Source organism: Rhododendron vialii, chromosome 6a, assembly GCF_030253575.1.
Source record: "Rhododendron vialii isolate Sample 1 chromosome 6a, ASM3025357v1".
Classification (NCBI taxonomy): domain Eukaryota; kingdom Viridiplantae; phylum Streptophyta; class Magnoliopsida; order Ericales; family Ericaceae; genus Rhododendron; species Rhododendron vialii.
Window position 1 is genome coordinate 6,291,287 of NC_080562.1, and position 16,635 is coordinate 6,307,921.

Below are 16,635 nucleotides of genomic sequence, written 5' to 3' on the forward strand. Positions count from 1 at the left end.
TAAAATGTGGGGTGGAACTGGCCCCGCTCGGATACCCTGTAGAAACTTTATGTCTATCTCAAAACCAATTGACAATGAGTGGAGAAGTCCCAAATGTTATTAAGTGATCACTCATTCCACTCCCAAACAATGTGGGACTCTATTTTCTTAACATCCACTTTGGTATGTTCCATGCACATATTTTTTACTCCGAAATCAACTGGCAAAAGCAAAAATACTTAATCAACTCAACAAATTTTCCAAAAGATATCATGATGATGCCGAAACGATGTGTTATGTGGGTACAAAGTGCTGATCTTTTATTATAACCACAAAACAAAGGCTCAAGAAAAAAGAAGCTACTTCTAATACAAGGAATGAATTGGCAATCATTGTTAGCCGTGTCAAAGTTGTGATGTTATTAAAATGGCAACTGTTTCTTTCATCTGCGTAATATCTATTTGTAGCTATCTAGTTAAATATTTGGAGGTCAATTGATCGTACATCGATAAATTGTTGGCAACGTACGAACAATCGTACATTTGGGCAACCAATTACAAAATTTTAATCGGATCTACTATAGGCTCAGCAGTATCATTGTTGGCCGTCTCAAAGTTATGATGTTATTGAAATGACAACTGTTTCTTTCATCTGCACAATCGGGTCGTCCATATATTTACATGAATAGAGAAAGTACACAACACTTTGAAATGCCTTGAGGTATGTAGAGAAGAATGGCCGTAGGACATTGCACTTACTCTTTTTTTTTAGGTAAATCGAAAATTCATAAACGGCTAAAGCCAAAACAAAGTCTGCATCAGAAGAGCTAGTAGATCAAAGCGCATATTTCAATAACTAAAAAACCAGAAAACACCTAATCTAGGATCTGCCTTGGATTTAGGCTATTTCTTATCAATAACTCCCTAATAGATAGGGGAGCTTCAACCGTAACCACGAGAGGGTCATTTTGTTCAGCCCCCGAGTGGCCTTGCCAGATGGTCCGCACATTGGTTGGACGTACGCTCGGTAAATATGGGACAACTCAATTCCCGTTTCTATTGAGGATCATATTGACATCTCTGATGAATGTGCTCTGGGGGTGATTTCCTGGATTTTCGTTGGATGAGTGTGATTCCATATGGACGTTGTTCATTCCTTTCTCCAAAACAATGGTGATTGATCGAGACCTCTGTGGATTTGGGGTGAGTATGGTCCGGATTGGTTCGATTTTATAATAAACCAATATATATGAATTATGAATTTAGAGAACTAAACTAACTCACAAAAAATAGAGAACCAAACCAATCCAGACCATTAAAATACGGTTCAGATTTGGTTTTAAATCACGGTTTACTTTGAACTAAGCTATCATCTTCAAAAATATTTAAAGTACTCAACATTACGAAGATAAATTCAAAAAAAAACTTATATTAAAATCAATTCCATTAATATTATCAAAACACACTAACATCAATCAACTAATTAATTATTGCGGTGGATTTATAGAAGTTTAGTCTAAATTATCTTGACATAGAAGAAAAACTAAATATTGCGTTGGATTTAATATGAACAATAAATTAGGAAAGTTGTTGACTAAGGCTCCCATATTTATTTGGTGAATCATAATTAAAATTTATATTTATATATATATATATATATATGTATATATATATATATATATAATATGTGTGTATTATATAGTTCGTATAGGTTTGAAATCATAACCGTGAACGTGAATCCACAAACCGAACCATATAACGCGGTTTCTAATTTTTTAAAAACCATAACCAAACCATACTATTAAAAAACCAAAAAAATCTTTCGGTTTGAATTAATTTGGACTGAATTCGGGGTTTGATGGATTTTTGGCTCACTCCTACGTGGATGCTCCAAATTTCTCTTTCTAGGCTTTGATTCTGCCAAGATTTTCCCATAGACAATGGTGAGGTCCTCTGTAGATTTTAATCCCATGCCATGACATGACAGGAACCAATCCAATTAGATGGGTGGTCAGGAGCTTGTGTCTATCTCGATCGGGGAGGGGAATATTCAAGATAATATCTCCAACACTGTCATTCAAGAATATCCACTTTGTTGTTGCACTTTAAATTGAGTGGTCCATATATGCATGAATGAATATATATTGGTATGCCGTACGTACGCGTGAAGGAACGGAATCTTCTAATCAGAAATCCATGTAAGTGTGTGTTAATACATGTGTGCGTGCAACGTCCGGTCCTTGCAACATCCGGTCCGTGCGTGATTGGTGTAGTGAGTGGGAGTCACCTTGTGCCCAGTTTTATTTTCTACGTGTACTGTCAATTGTGTGTGCATGCAACATTCGGCCCGTGCATGCTTAGTGTACTCATAGTATTTCTGTATGGATTTTATTTGATAGATGTCCATGACATCTTCTGAATGGTAAAAAAAAAAATTATTCTCGCAAAAATATTATTTTTAAGTTTAAAAATTATAAAAATTATTTTTTAGCATCCATATCTGACATTTCGGTATTGGTTATGTATTAGATTACATGATTGTAGCGTAAATGTGGTATGGGACTTATATCATTTGTAGACAAGGTTTAATGTATCATTAGTATCAACAATATACGTTCTTCGTGCTATTATTATATATGTTTCATGATCTGCATGAGAGTAAGAAACGATTTCCCAAATTGGGTAAGTCAATACTAAGTCGACCTTCAATTTTTTTTTGCCTTTCTTAAATTTTGAATTGATAGAGTAAAATTATCTTTCTATATTTTCAATAAAAAATTCTCGAGTTACTCAAATAATTTTATGGAAATTAAATTCTTCAAGGCTAAAGTTATGGGTTTTTCTCTTAATTCGGAGCTTAGAGCATCCGCAATGTAATAATCAAAAGTGAATAATCAAAATTTGACACGTCAGCTTTTGATTATTCATTTAAAAGGTTGCTAAAGTTAGCAATGTTAAGCTACACATTGTTACTTTTGATTATTCAAATGCCCAAATTTGATTATTGGTTAGAAGGTTGCTAACTTTGATTATTACAATGTGAGCATTTTTTTAAGCACACATTGCTGCTAACTTTAGCAATATTTTAATTTTGATTATTACATTGTGGATGCTCTAGTGAGTTTTTTTGTAAAATGCATGTGCTCATGCATAGTTATGTTGGGATTATGCCCGGTAATCCCACCCGCAATGGAAGCGCAACAAACAAAAAATAAATCACACAAGAGAACACACACAATCAAAATACATGGTTTCCCAAACTCGGGTACGTCCACGGGAGATAGAGAAATCTTCCACTATATGAAAAATAGAGATTACAATGTGAAATGTAAAACCCTCTCGAGCTCCTAACACATTGCTCTATACAATGTTTTACACTCACCCCCACAACTCTATTTTTCCCTCACATCTTTTCTCTCTCTCACACAAAACTTCACGGTGGGAGCTAGAGACCCCCCCAAAGGGGTTCTTGGACTGACTCTCCTCTCTGCTCAGTCTCTCTTTCTTTCTCCCCACACTCTCTCTCTCTCTCCCTTAGCCAACATGCACCACTTCACTTAAATAGGGCCAGGAGAAAGATATACACACTTGACTCTTCATATTTCAAGCATCACAAATGCTCTTTGAGATCCGAAACATCACAGCCGGCATTCCACTTCCAAAGAGCACAATATCATAGGCCAATAAATATATGACCAGCCAACCAACTCTTTCACTGCTGCACCACCGAACCAATTAAAAACAAATTAACTATAATTATTTTCTTTCTAGCTCTTTCACATGGGCAAAACCCAACAAGTTATTGTTGCGTTTTCGATCAAACAAAGTATTAACTTTATGTTATCACATACTATGCATGTATACGTTGATTCTTTACCATATTTAGGGATAAAAATCAGTCGGCTCGGTTTGGTTTTTGAGTGTTGGGGACCGACCCACTTGGTTCGGGGTAATGTAGACGGGAACCGACCCCGACCAAAAAAAACAATGGACCGAAATCGATTTTTGGTAATGATTCTTCCAAAATTGCCGTTGAGTGGCGTTGATTGGGGAATATAATGACATGCTGAGATTAAATAACATATAGGCGTGCTCTCTCTCCCCATCTCACATGTACTATATCTCTCTCACCCCCTCATCATTTTCTTCCTCAAACTCCATCCGTTCAAAGACCAGTGATGCCCACCGTTGCAATCTCTCCGTCTGGTCGTCAGCGGCCGAAAAATTTCAATAATCAACTGTCGGTTCTCAAATCACATCCCATCTTTGCGTATATGTTGCTATTTCCTATGTCTAAAAAAGAGACGAGATTGTGCGTATAGACATAGCCGTCATTTAATTTTATACACGTAACTAAAAAAATTGTTGATAACTTAAAAATTGTATTTAAGGATTTTTTTTCACATATACCGAATTGTTAAAAATATTTTTCACCCGAGGAACTCGTAAGCACAAATCCCCTATAACTTTTTCAAATTAACATAAAATGGACTACTATAATTAGTAAAAAGATTTGAAGTTGTGTAGGGGCCGGACACCCTTGGCATGTGTCCGTCCCCGTTGAGACATGCCTTAGTGGAAAATGCACCCAAAAATGGAATAGCTAGGAACCGAGAACACCAAAATGTTACTCCTAATTCAATAGGTAATTAAATACTACTCCAGTACAATTTTCTCGCCAAAAAAATTGAGTTAAATTTTTGTAGCTACGTAACAAGGATAAATATTTTTTTGTAACGTCCGGTGCACATGGTGAAACTCAAACTTTGATCTCGACGTAAGTGCGACAAAAATCCTATTGATAATTGTGCAGTATGCTGAGTTGTTTAGTTGTTGGCACGCATGCAAATGTCGAAAAAAAATAGGAACAAGATCTCACTCTTAAGTCCCAAAAAGAGTGCCAGAGAGGACACAAAACACTGTCCCACTGCTTTGATCTTCTTTGGATTCGAATGTTCTTTAACACAAACAATGAAAGTGATGAAACAATAAGAATATGGCTATGATAGCAAACATGATGTGGCTAGCTTTAATTGGTCCACACATTATTGGCTAAGGTTTTCAATCAGGGCAAAACCCTTTGGAACCCACCATGTGCATGCATGGACGTGTAAGTGCTTCTAACTCAATGGAATAAAGATATTTGAGTTTCTATTTCTCTTATTGAGCACTCGGGCGCACACACAAAAAAATTGAAAAGTGGTCCTATGTTATTTGGCCTATTATATTGAGTAATTGCTAAATTTTGTGGCACAATAAGTCCTAGACTACCACTAAGTTTTCTTAAGAAATAAGTATTTATTTGTGATTTTTTAAATTTAAAAATAATATATTTACGAGAATGATTTGTTTTTGATTTTTTTGTACCATTCAAAAGATGTCATTGACATCTATCAAATAAAATCCATAAAGAAATGCTATGAGTATGCCAACCACACACGGATGTTGCACGCACACACAATTGGCAGTACATGTGAAAAACAAAACTGGGCACAAGGTGGCTCCCACTCTGCACTCTCTCTCCTGTTTTGAATCAAAGAAAAAATTTTAAGATTTTTGAAATGTCGGGCTCGGAAAACCTTAGAGCTAAAAAAGGTCTCTCTTATAGGGCTCTTATTAAAAGCCTTAGAACTAAAAATTAAATATGGCCCTCTAAGATAAAATGATTAGAAAATAAGATCTTTGCATCGGTTCAAACAGATTGAAAATTAGAATACTTAATTTTTGAACATATAAACATCTAAAAAAATTAAGTGTTCCAATTTTCAATCCTTTTGAACCAATGTGAAAATCTTTTTTGTTTTTTTTAATCATTTTATCCTAAAGGATCATAATTAACTTTTCGCTCTAAGGCTTTCAATGAGAGCCCTAACAGAATCGTAGAATCAAATGAAGAGCAGATATTTAATTATGAAAGTTCTAGAAACAAATATTAACTATAACCCTTTAGAATAAAATGATCAGAAAAATAAGATCTTCCCACTAGTCCATACGTATTGAAAAGTAGAACACTTAATTTTTTAACTATATTTTTTAATATATAAACTGTCTAAAAAAATTAAGTATGTTCTAATTTTCAATCTGTTTGAACCGATACAAAGATCTTATTTTTCTAATCATTTTATCTTAAAAGATCATAATTAATTTTTAGCTCTAAGGCTTTCAATGAGAGCCCTATGAGAAACTTTTTTTAGCTCTAAAGCTTTCCGAGTCCAAGATTTTGAAATTTTTTTCTCTCATTCAAAACAGGAGAGAAAGCAGAGAGTGGGAGCCACCTTGTGCCCAGTTTTGTTTTTCACGTGTACCGCCAATTGTGTGTGCATGCATCGTTCAACATCCGTGTATGGTTGGCGTACTCATAGCATTTCTGAAAATTCATATTGCATAAAAAAATTATTTTAGCAAGTTCATTATTTTTAAGTTTTAAAAATGCAAATAAGTATTTATTTTTTAAGAAAACTTAGTGGAACACCAGCTATACGACTAAATCGATTTGTCAATGGTGGTGATTTTAGAGAGAGAGAGATAGAGAGAGAGAAAGAGGAGAGAGAGTGGTCGGGTAGGGGGAGAGAGAAGGTATGAATCTGGGCTGTCCAATACACATTTAAACGACTGGGATTGATCGCCGATAGATTCTACCACGTGGTACCTGCTCAGCACCAAAAAATTTCTCTTCTATCATATTGCACACGTGGAGTATTCTTCTAATATTTTACACATGCTACTTTATTCTTATTCAAATAGTCTAATGTAGAGCAGTGGAATTGGGCTTCCGTAATTAATTGAAGTGTGCGTAAGTTGACTCGGCCTGACGCTCCAATTACGCTCCAGTTATCAAATAATGTAACGTGGACATCCCATGACCATTGTAGAGACACTTCCCGTGACCTTTGTATGCTACAATGCAGTTTAAGAACAAATATTGATGGAAGATTATTACACTGAATACGATTTGTCATACTACTTATTATTATATTGTTAACCACCAACTCATCTAAAAGCTTAAGCTGTTAGAGAGAGGAACAACTTTATTATTTATACATTCAACACGTCCCTTCACGTGTAGCCAAACTCTCTTCCGTAAGCGAGCTAAACACGTGTAAATATTTTAACACTTACGAACTCAAACTTAATGCCACTATCGGACTTCGAACCATATGGTAACCCTCAACCTCAACCCAAGACAGATACCCAAACGCCAACGTACCCTCCTTCGTCGTTTTCGGTCCTTGAATACTCACCTTGTAGCTCTGCTTCTCGCTCCTCTCTCTAAAAACCAGTTTCTCAGGCACAACCTTAACTATGAACCCCTCCATTGGTGTCACTTTCGCCATATAATTCGTCATTCCCGCTCCAACGTTGGTCACCGTACGAGAAAATTCTTGTACAGTTTCGGGCACATCTGCATTGAAAAACGCAATGAAAGAAGGGTAGTTGATGTCCAAAGTCGGGTTCGAGCAATTATAAGGATTCCCCCTCGTGATGGCTTTTATTTGGTTCGTTGTGTAATTTAATCCACAAAGAAGATTTATGTAGTCTGTGACATCCGCGTCGTATATTAGACCGGGGTCTAGCGCCTTGTTTGGATCAACTTGGCCGGACCCCATGGCTAAAGGAGTAGCAACTTTGTTGTTATTTCCAAGGTCTTTAATCAGGTTGAAATCGTTGTCGTTCGAGTAAGAAGTTGTCATCATGGCAGAACGAATGGCGGCCGGGCCCCAATCAGGCCTAGCCGCCTTGAGAAGCGCTGCGACCCCTGCAGCATGAGGGCAGGACATGGACGTGCCGGACAAGATATTGAACTGACTGAAAAGTGGCCCGGTGGCCAAATCCGCTGTTGGAATATTTGGAGGCCATGCGGCTAGGATCAATGAGCCTGGGCCCATAAGGTCAGGCTTGAGCACAAATGGGCAGCTTGGGGATGGGCCTCTTGAGCTATAGCTAGCAACTTTAGGAGCTGGTTTAGTCCCGAGTACCGTTTGATGAAAATCCATTTTCGCAGTTGGGTCGTCACCATTTTTGATGTAGTCCAAAACAATCTCTCCCTTATCAAGATTGAGAAAAATTGCGGGAAATGTGGTCTGAATGTACGATTCCAAATCTGTTGAGTTGGTAACGAAGATTGCCGCGGTCACACTTGAATTTTCGGCATAGTAAACTTGCTCGCTTAGGGAATCGTCCTTGTCTTGGCACACAATAATCTTGCGCCCAACATTTTTCAATTCCTCGGAATTATTGCAGAAACCCATGAAAACAAGTGGGAATTGAGATGGATTTGAATTCCCTGGAAAGAGAGAAGAGCCTGAGATTGAAACATTGTTGCCAAGGGTAATAAGCCCTTGGAATTCCCGGTCTATGGTGCCAGCAGCGACAGTGAGGACCCAAGGGGTCCCATTGTGGAGTGATGCAATGTCGGGCCCCTCGTTTCCCGCTGATGTAGAGACGAAAATACCCTTCTCCATAGCTGCAAATGTAGCTATGGCGATGGGGTCTTCGTACAATTCTAGACCGTCCAAGCCTAAGGAGATGGAGAGAATATCAACGCCGTCAATCATCGCCTGATCAATCGCGGCGATGAAGTCGGATGAGTAAAAGGCCTTGTACATGGCCACGTGAGACCGCGGAGCCACGCCCCGGGCAGTTCCCGAAGCATAGCCAAAATATGACACGCCCTCGACGTAGTTCCCGGCAGCTGTGGAGGAAGTGTGGGTCCCGTGGCCATCGGTGTCCCGTGTGGAGTTCATCGAGAAGGTCAAATTGGGAAATTTTGCATGGAGGCCTTTGTTGAAGAATCGAGCTCCAATAAGCTTCTTGTTGCACATTGATGAGTTGAATTGGGTGCCGGTTTCGCACTCTCCTTTCCACCTTGAGGGCACTTCGGTCATTCCATCATCGTTGAAGCTCTTGCTCTCTGGCCATATCCCCGTGTCGACCACCCCGACTATGACACCTTTTCCCTGCTGTGCTGCTAGCAGCGTACCCGACTCCGACTTTAACCCAAGGAATTCGGTCGAGTGAGTCGTGTCAATTTTAACCGGCATATCTCTATAGGAAGAAACATAGCCTGGGGATTGTTTTATCGCTTCGTACTCGGATGGAGAGAGACTGGCACTAAAACCATGCATAGCATTACTGTAGCCATAGATGAGCTTAGAGCTGGAGGTGGACAAAGAGTCGGTGGTGTTGGTAGTGGCGGCGGCTCTTGTGTTATCCAGTATGGAAGAAATGGTGGCCAAGTACCAAGTGTGGTGGCTAGAGAAGGCTTTTGGCATGGCTGATAAGTCCATGTGGACAATGTAATTATCTAATTCGGCCAAAGTGGATATGAATTGTGGGATTTTTAAAGAAAGGAGGAAAACATACAAGGGGAAGTGAGGGGCCATTTTCGATATGTGTTGTTTGAATTTAGAGTACTTTGATGAAGGCTTATATAGAGAAAACAAGAGGTACGGAAAGCAAAGATATTCGCCCTCTTCCAATTTTCCAATCTGTCCATTACTTTGTCCACAGGACTATGATAAGATACTTTTTATTTTTTATTTTAATAATTTGGGTGTTAAGGACAGCTGAAACGCACCTCGACTAATTCTGGGGACCTATTCTACCGTCTACTTACAGGCTAGGAACCCCAATTAAAGTCCAAGAAAAACTCTATATGGGTTGATCCAAAGGAGTTGATAGCACCTAAGAGATTTCGAACGTAAGATCTTAGAGAGGAATAAACCCCCAAATCTTAGGGCCTACCCAACCTTATGCCAATGTTGCTAATGATTCGAGTCTCTTTTTTTTTTTCCCCAAACGATTGGAAGTTTGGAGCTGGTTATTAACTTATTACTAGTAGTTACCACGGGAGTTTAGCACCTATTTCATGAGATTTCAAACTCAGGATCTCTCGCTTGATGGGGAGAGTAAAAAACCAACCACACTTTGTAGTGTTCCCATTTTGATCTGTCTTTTGAACCACCAAAAAATTTTAACTTCCAAATGTAATTTTACTGACAAATGGTTTAAAAATGATATTGAAAAACAATCTGATGTATACTACCTCCATAAATTATTCTGGATGGCCAAGGTAGTTACTAGATGGGAACATCTTTTTTATCATTGCGCGCCCTTTAATATTTGTCCTTAATTCAAGTGAATTTACATTTATTACCCATTCATATATATGCGAAAAAAATGAATTGATAGAATCATAGTACCATATATTTAGATGAATAAAGATCTAGAAAAAAGAAAAGAAAAGAAAAGGGTGCTTCTGGTGCAAGAGAAAGTACACAACACTTTCAAATTCCTCGAGATGTGTAGAGAAGAATGGCCATAGGTTGTCACTTCAGTTTAGTCCGATAGTTATTGCATTATTGCATCACAAAGATACATGACTTGTACTTAACCGGAGTCCGAACCCGGAACCACATATATTTTATATCAGAAAGTTTGAGCTTCCCGACCAAAAATTCCGATCGGAATTCCGACGCCCTGCCGGGCACATTCTGGCCACCGAGCGGCCGATCCAATCCGTCCAAAAATTCTTTAAAAAAAAACCGAGTGGGCCCTGTGAGAATAAATAGCATCCAACATGTGTAGATGGCTGATCCAAACAATCCATTTTTGTGTTTGGATCTGCCAAAAATGGAGTGTTTGGATCGGCCAAAAATGGAATGCTTGGATCGGCCATTTACATGTGTCGGATGCCGTTTATTCTCATATAGGCCCACTCGGTTTTTTTTTTAGAATTTTTGGACGGCTCGGATCGGCCGTTCAGTGGCCGGAGTGTGCCCGGTGGGGAGTCGGGATTCCAATCGGGATTTCTCCCGTCGGGAACTGTAGCGCCAATCATTCTATATTGACAACAAAAAATATATTCATTAATATATGTTGCTACTTAAAATTTTATACACACGACCAAAAGATTGTTAATAACTTAAAATTTTATAGGTTTTTTTCACATGTATACTGAATTGTTAAGAATGTTTTTCACCTAAGGAACTCGAAGGCCACCAATCCCCTATAACTTTCTCAAATTAACATAAAAATATAGTACTATAATTAGTGAAGTATTTAGAGTTGTGTAGGGGCCGGACACCCACCCTGGCATGTGTCCGCCCCCGTTGAGCCATCAAGCCTTTAGTGGAAAATGCACCCATAAATGGAACAGAAACCGATCGAGAACACCATGATGTTAATTCAATAGGTAAATACTAGCACGATTTTGTCGCCCAAAAATTGTTGTTTTAATTTTTGTAGGTACTTAACGAGGAGGAATCTTTTTTGTAATTGTAATGCTTGGAGCACATGGTGAAACTCAAACTTCGATCTTGACGTAAGTGCAGTAAAAATTCTGTCGATAACTGCGTGTTGCTGAGTTGTATAATCGCTGGCGAGCAAGTGTCGAAAAGAAAGAAGGTCACACTTAAAGACTTGTATCCCCCACCAAAAGTGTTAGAGGACTAACCAAAATGGAGAAAAGAGGAGAATAAAGAAGATACTTGAAGAAAAAAGATGCTGTTGGAACTGCTGGTGGACTAACTCAAAAGTTTATTGCTTCGAGGAAACTGGAGGATCAAGAAACTTCATAATAATATATGAGAGGTGCTCTTTCTTAGTACTTTCCATGTGTTTTGGTCAATATTTATGGAAGAAGGATGTTATGAGAAAGACCATTAAACTTGAGAACGCTGTTCTCTGGGCCATGGTGCCTAGGAGGGGATCTCATTAAAATTAGGAACTCTTAGGAATGTCAGGACTGCTCCAAAAGGGATACAGCCTTGTTTTGCTGACTTCTATTTGGGGACTCACTTAGTAAACTCTGCTATATCTTGCTACGGTTGGTGTGAAATCTGCTGATATGGTATGGTATGGGAGCTCATGGCTATCTACTTACAGCATTGAGTGGATTTGGATACTTCATTATAATGACCATGTTACATTAACGGATTGGATTATGCTTCTACATTGTTTGGGAATGGACTATGCAACTATTTGGAAAAGCTGATTGGTGAAGCATCATGCTTCTTTACCTATCTTGGCTGATCCAATTGATAATTGGGAGTTCTTTTAAGTTGTTCTCAGTTTGAATTGATCTCTTGTCAATCATCGGGATTGAATAGCATACGATTGTCGTGAGATAGGGTGCCAACATTATTGCGATGTTACTCTCACGTTGGAATGCTATCTTTTTGTACTCCAGTATCTCTATCAATAATATTCCTTTTTTTGCCATTCAAAAAAAAAGGGTCACACTTAAGTCCTAGAAAGAAAAAATAAAGCTTAAAAAATTAGAACGACTAGTACCAGAGAGGACACAAAACACTATCCCACTGGGTTTCTTTATTTTTATCTCAGTAAATTAAAGAATTTTATTAATCTCTGAAAGGTATAAAGATTAGAAAGAAGGACAAGGACAGACCGAGAAGGAAAAATTATTGTCTCACTGCTTTCATCTTATTTGGATTGGAATGTTTTTTGATAGAAACAACGAAACAATAAGAATTGGCTAATATTGCAAACATGACGTGGCTAGCTTTAATTGGTCCACACATTATTGGCCAAGGTTTTTAATCAGGGCAAAACCCTTTGGAAACCACCATGTGCATTCATGGACGTGTAAGAGCTTCTAACTCAATGGAATAAAGATATTTGAGTTTCTATTTCTGTTATTGAGCACGCACACACAAAAAATTGCTAAATTTTGTGGCACAATACTTCCTAGGCTAACAGCTGTATAGCTTGGTGCCATCAGAATCGTGATTGTGGTATAATTGGTTGGACTTCCTTTCCCTTTCCCTAATAAAATGTTACTTTTGCCGATAAAAAAATATTACGTATTTATTTTAATTTGGCCAAACCACAAGATTAAACGTTTTAAATCGAAATCCCTTTGATCAACATACAAAGTAATAATTGTTACTATTAATATAAGTGAACCAAAAAACTTTTGACTTATGCTGGTAGAAGAAGAAAGAGGGAACCTTCTTGGAAAAGAAAGATTTGAATTGTTTGGTCATCTGTCGCCCTTGATCAGTCATTTTCTTCCTTGAGCCAAATTTTCCCAGCGGTTTTAATTTAGCATCGTTATGGGTTGCTATTCTAAGTCAATTTATGTTGACTAATCATAGTATATGGGTGTCTTTCTTTCGACTTGGGCATGGAAGAATTAATAATTTGCATACACAAGCATAAAAAGACACATATTGTATGTAAAAGTGATGTAATATATGCTAGCTACAAAGCAAGCAAGCGACCGATCTGGCCGTTCATCTCGGCAATCGACGGCTCGGATCTTAACAGAGCAATGGACAGTTCGAATTTATATGGGACAATCAAATTCAATCACAGTCGTCCTTGTCGAGATGAACGGTCGCTCGACACCACTTGCAGAGAGATGCTTTGCAGCATCCCCTGTCCATTTTGAGGAGGTTTAAGCGAACCACCTGGGGGTTCAAAATATGCACTTAAATTAATTGTATACTCTTTTGTAAATTTTTTTTTTTTTTTTGTATTGTGGGATTATATTATAGTACTACAAGCCTGGAAAAAATAAAAATTGACTTAAATTTGTAAATAAGTAAATCTTATAGCTCAATAAAACATAACAAATTAGGTCTGATAAGTTTTTAACCAAACTAAATATTTATTCTGTAGAGTGTTTTATATACAAAGAAAAATTCTTTACGTTTTTGTCACTCCATAACTAAAATCTTGCATCTGCCTCTTTAGCTTGCATTTTCCCGTCTCTCGATCCCTTTCCACTTCTTATTCCAGTCCACATTGGAAAATTAGCCAAAGGACCATCAAATTTGTTTTATTCTTGGAAAATTAGCCCGTCAAATTTGTTTTATTCTTGGAAAACTCAGGAACAGTATGATACCTATGGTCCCTCCTTTCAACCATGTTTGGGCGAAAATTCCGGTTATTGGGAGATTCTAAAGGCACAACAACTAACTCTACTCGACACACACCTTCCAAGGTTATAGATTTGTGGTAACAGAAAGTCGTAGTATATTGCAGAGGACAATGGGAGAGGAGGGTTACGGAAAGGGGCCGGCATAGCAAACTGGCAGTGGAGGACCAAAGATGATAGAAGTACCAGCCATGAACGTTAGCCAAAGGGGTGGGAGTGTCGTGTGAAGAGAATGTTTTTTATTCTGACTTTCAAGATTTATGTTCCTAAAAGAATGCATATTGGAGGGATGTCTTGAGATTAAACAAAACAAAACAAAACAAAATTTGGCATGCATTTAGGAGGTCCTTGATCATGTAAAGGACGAATTGCTCTGCACCCTATTTTCCTGGTCATCTAGACAATGAAGCAACGATTGGAGGTGCACCCTATTTTCCTGGTCATCTTGACAATGAAGCAACGATTTTCTTGGTCATCTTGACAATGAAGCAACAATTGGAGGTGCACCCTATTTTCCTGGTCATCTTGACAATGAAGCAACGATTGGAGGTTTCCGACGGACTGTTTTTAAAAAAAAACAAACAGTTCAATGATTCCTTCTAGGCCCACTTTGATGGCCTAAATATTTCTCCATTTGGCATTTAGTAATCAATCTAGGAGATAACCAAAGTTAAATGTTGTCGTATCATGGAGAAAATAAGAAACCCCATGAGACAAGTTATTGCATGAGACAATCTGATGCGGAAATGTATAACGAAGCAGCTAGAAATGATGAGACATATTTTTATTCTTCTTATCATGTCTTTTATTTCCTATTATGAGTATCTATTCACACAGTTTTTAGTGTCGTTTCGTCATTTGAAGATTCGATGAGTTGTTCAAATAGTCTTTTCTAGTTTTTGTAGTAAAATCTTAGGTCTTATTAATTAATTATCGTCTTGAAAATATAAGTTTATGTTTCTTAATTATGTGTAGGGGTTCGGTTAATCGGGATCATTATCCTGAGTGGGTTCCGGTTTCCTCCTCCACTGCTCCACGCGCCCTCCGCCGGACCTGCAACAAGTCACTAGGGCTATGAAAGCCCAGTGACCCTCCGACGATCAAGTTAGATCTAGGGAGAAGTGTGTAGGTCTAAGGTTAGGGTAGAATGGCATACCTCTTTAGATTAGAATCCCCTTGCTTTTATAGACCTTGCCTTGCTTGGTCCCCAAGCAAGTGCGTGAAGGATACGCTCAGGTAACCGCCTTGAGTGACATCATAGGCGACGTATGGGATAAGGTGGTTACCGAGCACATGGCCGGATCAGCCCTAATGATGATCCTCTTGCCATAACTGCCTCGGCCTACGTCATGATGACACACATGCTCGAGTATACTGGATGCACGAGGATAGGGGTGTTGTCCGAAGCGTAGTGCGTCGTCATGCCGTTATATACCGAGCAACGTTTCCCTGATTGCCCAAGCTCTTACAGAATTTCCCAGAGCTATGCCCCAGCAGGCGTTAGGGACCAACCCCGAGGTGCTGAATAAGAAATGCCTTGGAGTCAGACCGAGCCCGTTTATTCAGGGCCACTACACTATGTTTGGAGGGATGTTCCTACAAATCCTATATAATCCTTGGTAGGTTTGAGTGTTGAGTTTAATGGCCTTTAATTTGGCTTGCATGAAGATTAAGTCATCTTGTTAACTCTTAACTCTTATGCTCAAGCATAAAAAGACACATATTGTATGTGAAGTTCTACAATACACCTTCGTATTTGAGATTGTGTTGTATGCACACAGGGTCGGCCCCGAGGTACGCCCCACAAGTCCTTGGTCTTGAGCAACCCCTGGGCAGGGGCAACCAAAAAAAATTTGTAAGGACATTTGTATACAAATCACATAACATGACTATTATAACTTTGTAACATCTGCAACGAATGTTAATTAACAGTAGTGACGTGGAAGAAACTCCTTTTTGAATTTGGGCTAGAGGCGTCCAATGTTAAAAATAAAGAGAATGAGGTATCTTCTTCTTCTTTTAACTTCCATTGATATTAACAATGTATAGGAACTTTGTCTTAATCAAGAATGCTCACAAGTTGATGGATTCTAGTGTAGAGGTCCCAACTGTACTCATTCCACTTCCAAGCAATGTGGGATTCTATTTCCATAACATCCCCCCTCACGTGCAGCCGCATTTGAGGTCTGTCACATGTAGCCACTTTTGGGTTCTATCATCGTGCAGCCTTTTTGCTAGTCTATCATCGTGGGGTGTGGATTGTAGATTTTTAAAATGTGGGGTGGAACGGGCCCCGCTTTGATACCATGTAGAAATTTTATATCCATCTCAAAACCAATTGGCAATGAGTGAAGAGGTCCCAAATGTTATTAAGTGATCACCCACTCCACTCCCAAGTAATGTGGAATTCTATTTCCTTAACATCTAGTGCCTGGGGTAAAATTTAGAGGGAGTAAGAGCTTTAATTTAAACAAAATTATTGAAATGGAGGGGAGGAAATTGCGGATCGGGAGGCTAGGGATATTGCTGTTATAGAGTCTAGTGCAGTGTGCGTTTAAAAAAGTTAACTAGGTAAAATAGAAAAATATAGCTTTTTAGGCACTTTATTGAATTTAAAGCTATTCTGTGGTATGATGGTACATATCTATCTCAAACTGTTAGAGCCAAATTTCTATAGCCAAATTGACTTGTACAGTACAATTGTTTTGGCAAAATTGGTCAAATGATTTCAAAGTCGTATTTTGGCCTAACTAT

The 16,635-nt window shown here is 38.4% G+C and overlaps 1 protein-coding gene across 1 annotated transcript; it reads right to left on the reverse strand.

Annotated features, from left to right (window-relative positions):
- Positions 1 to 6,914: 6,914 nt before the first annotated feature.
- On the reverse strand, positions 6,915 to 9,398 carry LOC131331223 (subtilisin-like protease SBT3). The gene has a single exon (XM_058365108.1). The coding sequence runs from the start codon at positions 9,359 to 9,361 to the stop codon at positions 7,094 to 7,096; it is 2,268 nt and encodes a 755-aa protein (XP_058221091.1). The 5' UTR covers positions 9,362 to 9,398; the 3' UTR covers positions 6,915 to 7,093.
- Positions 9,399 to 16,635: the final 7,237 nt, after the last annotated feature.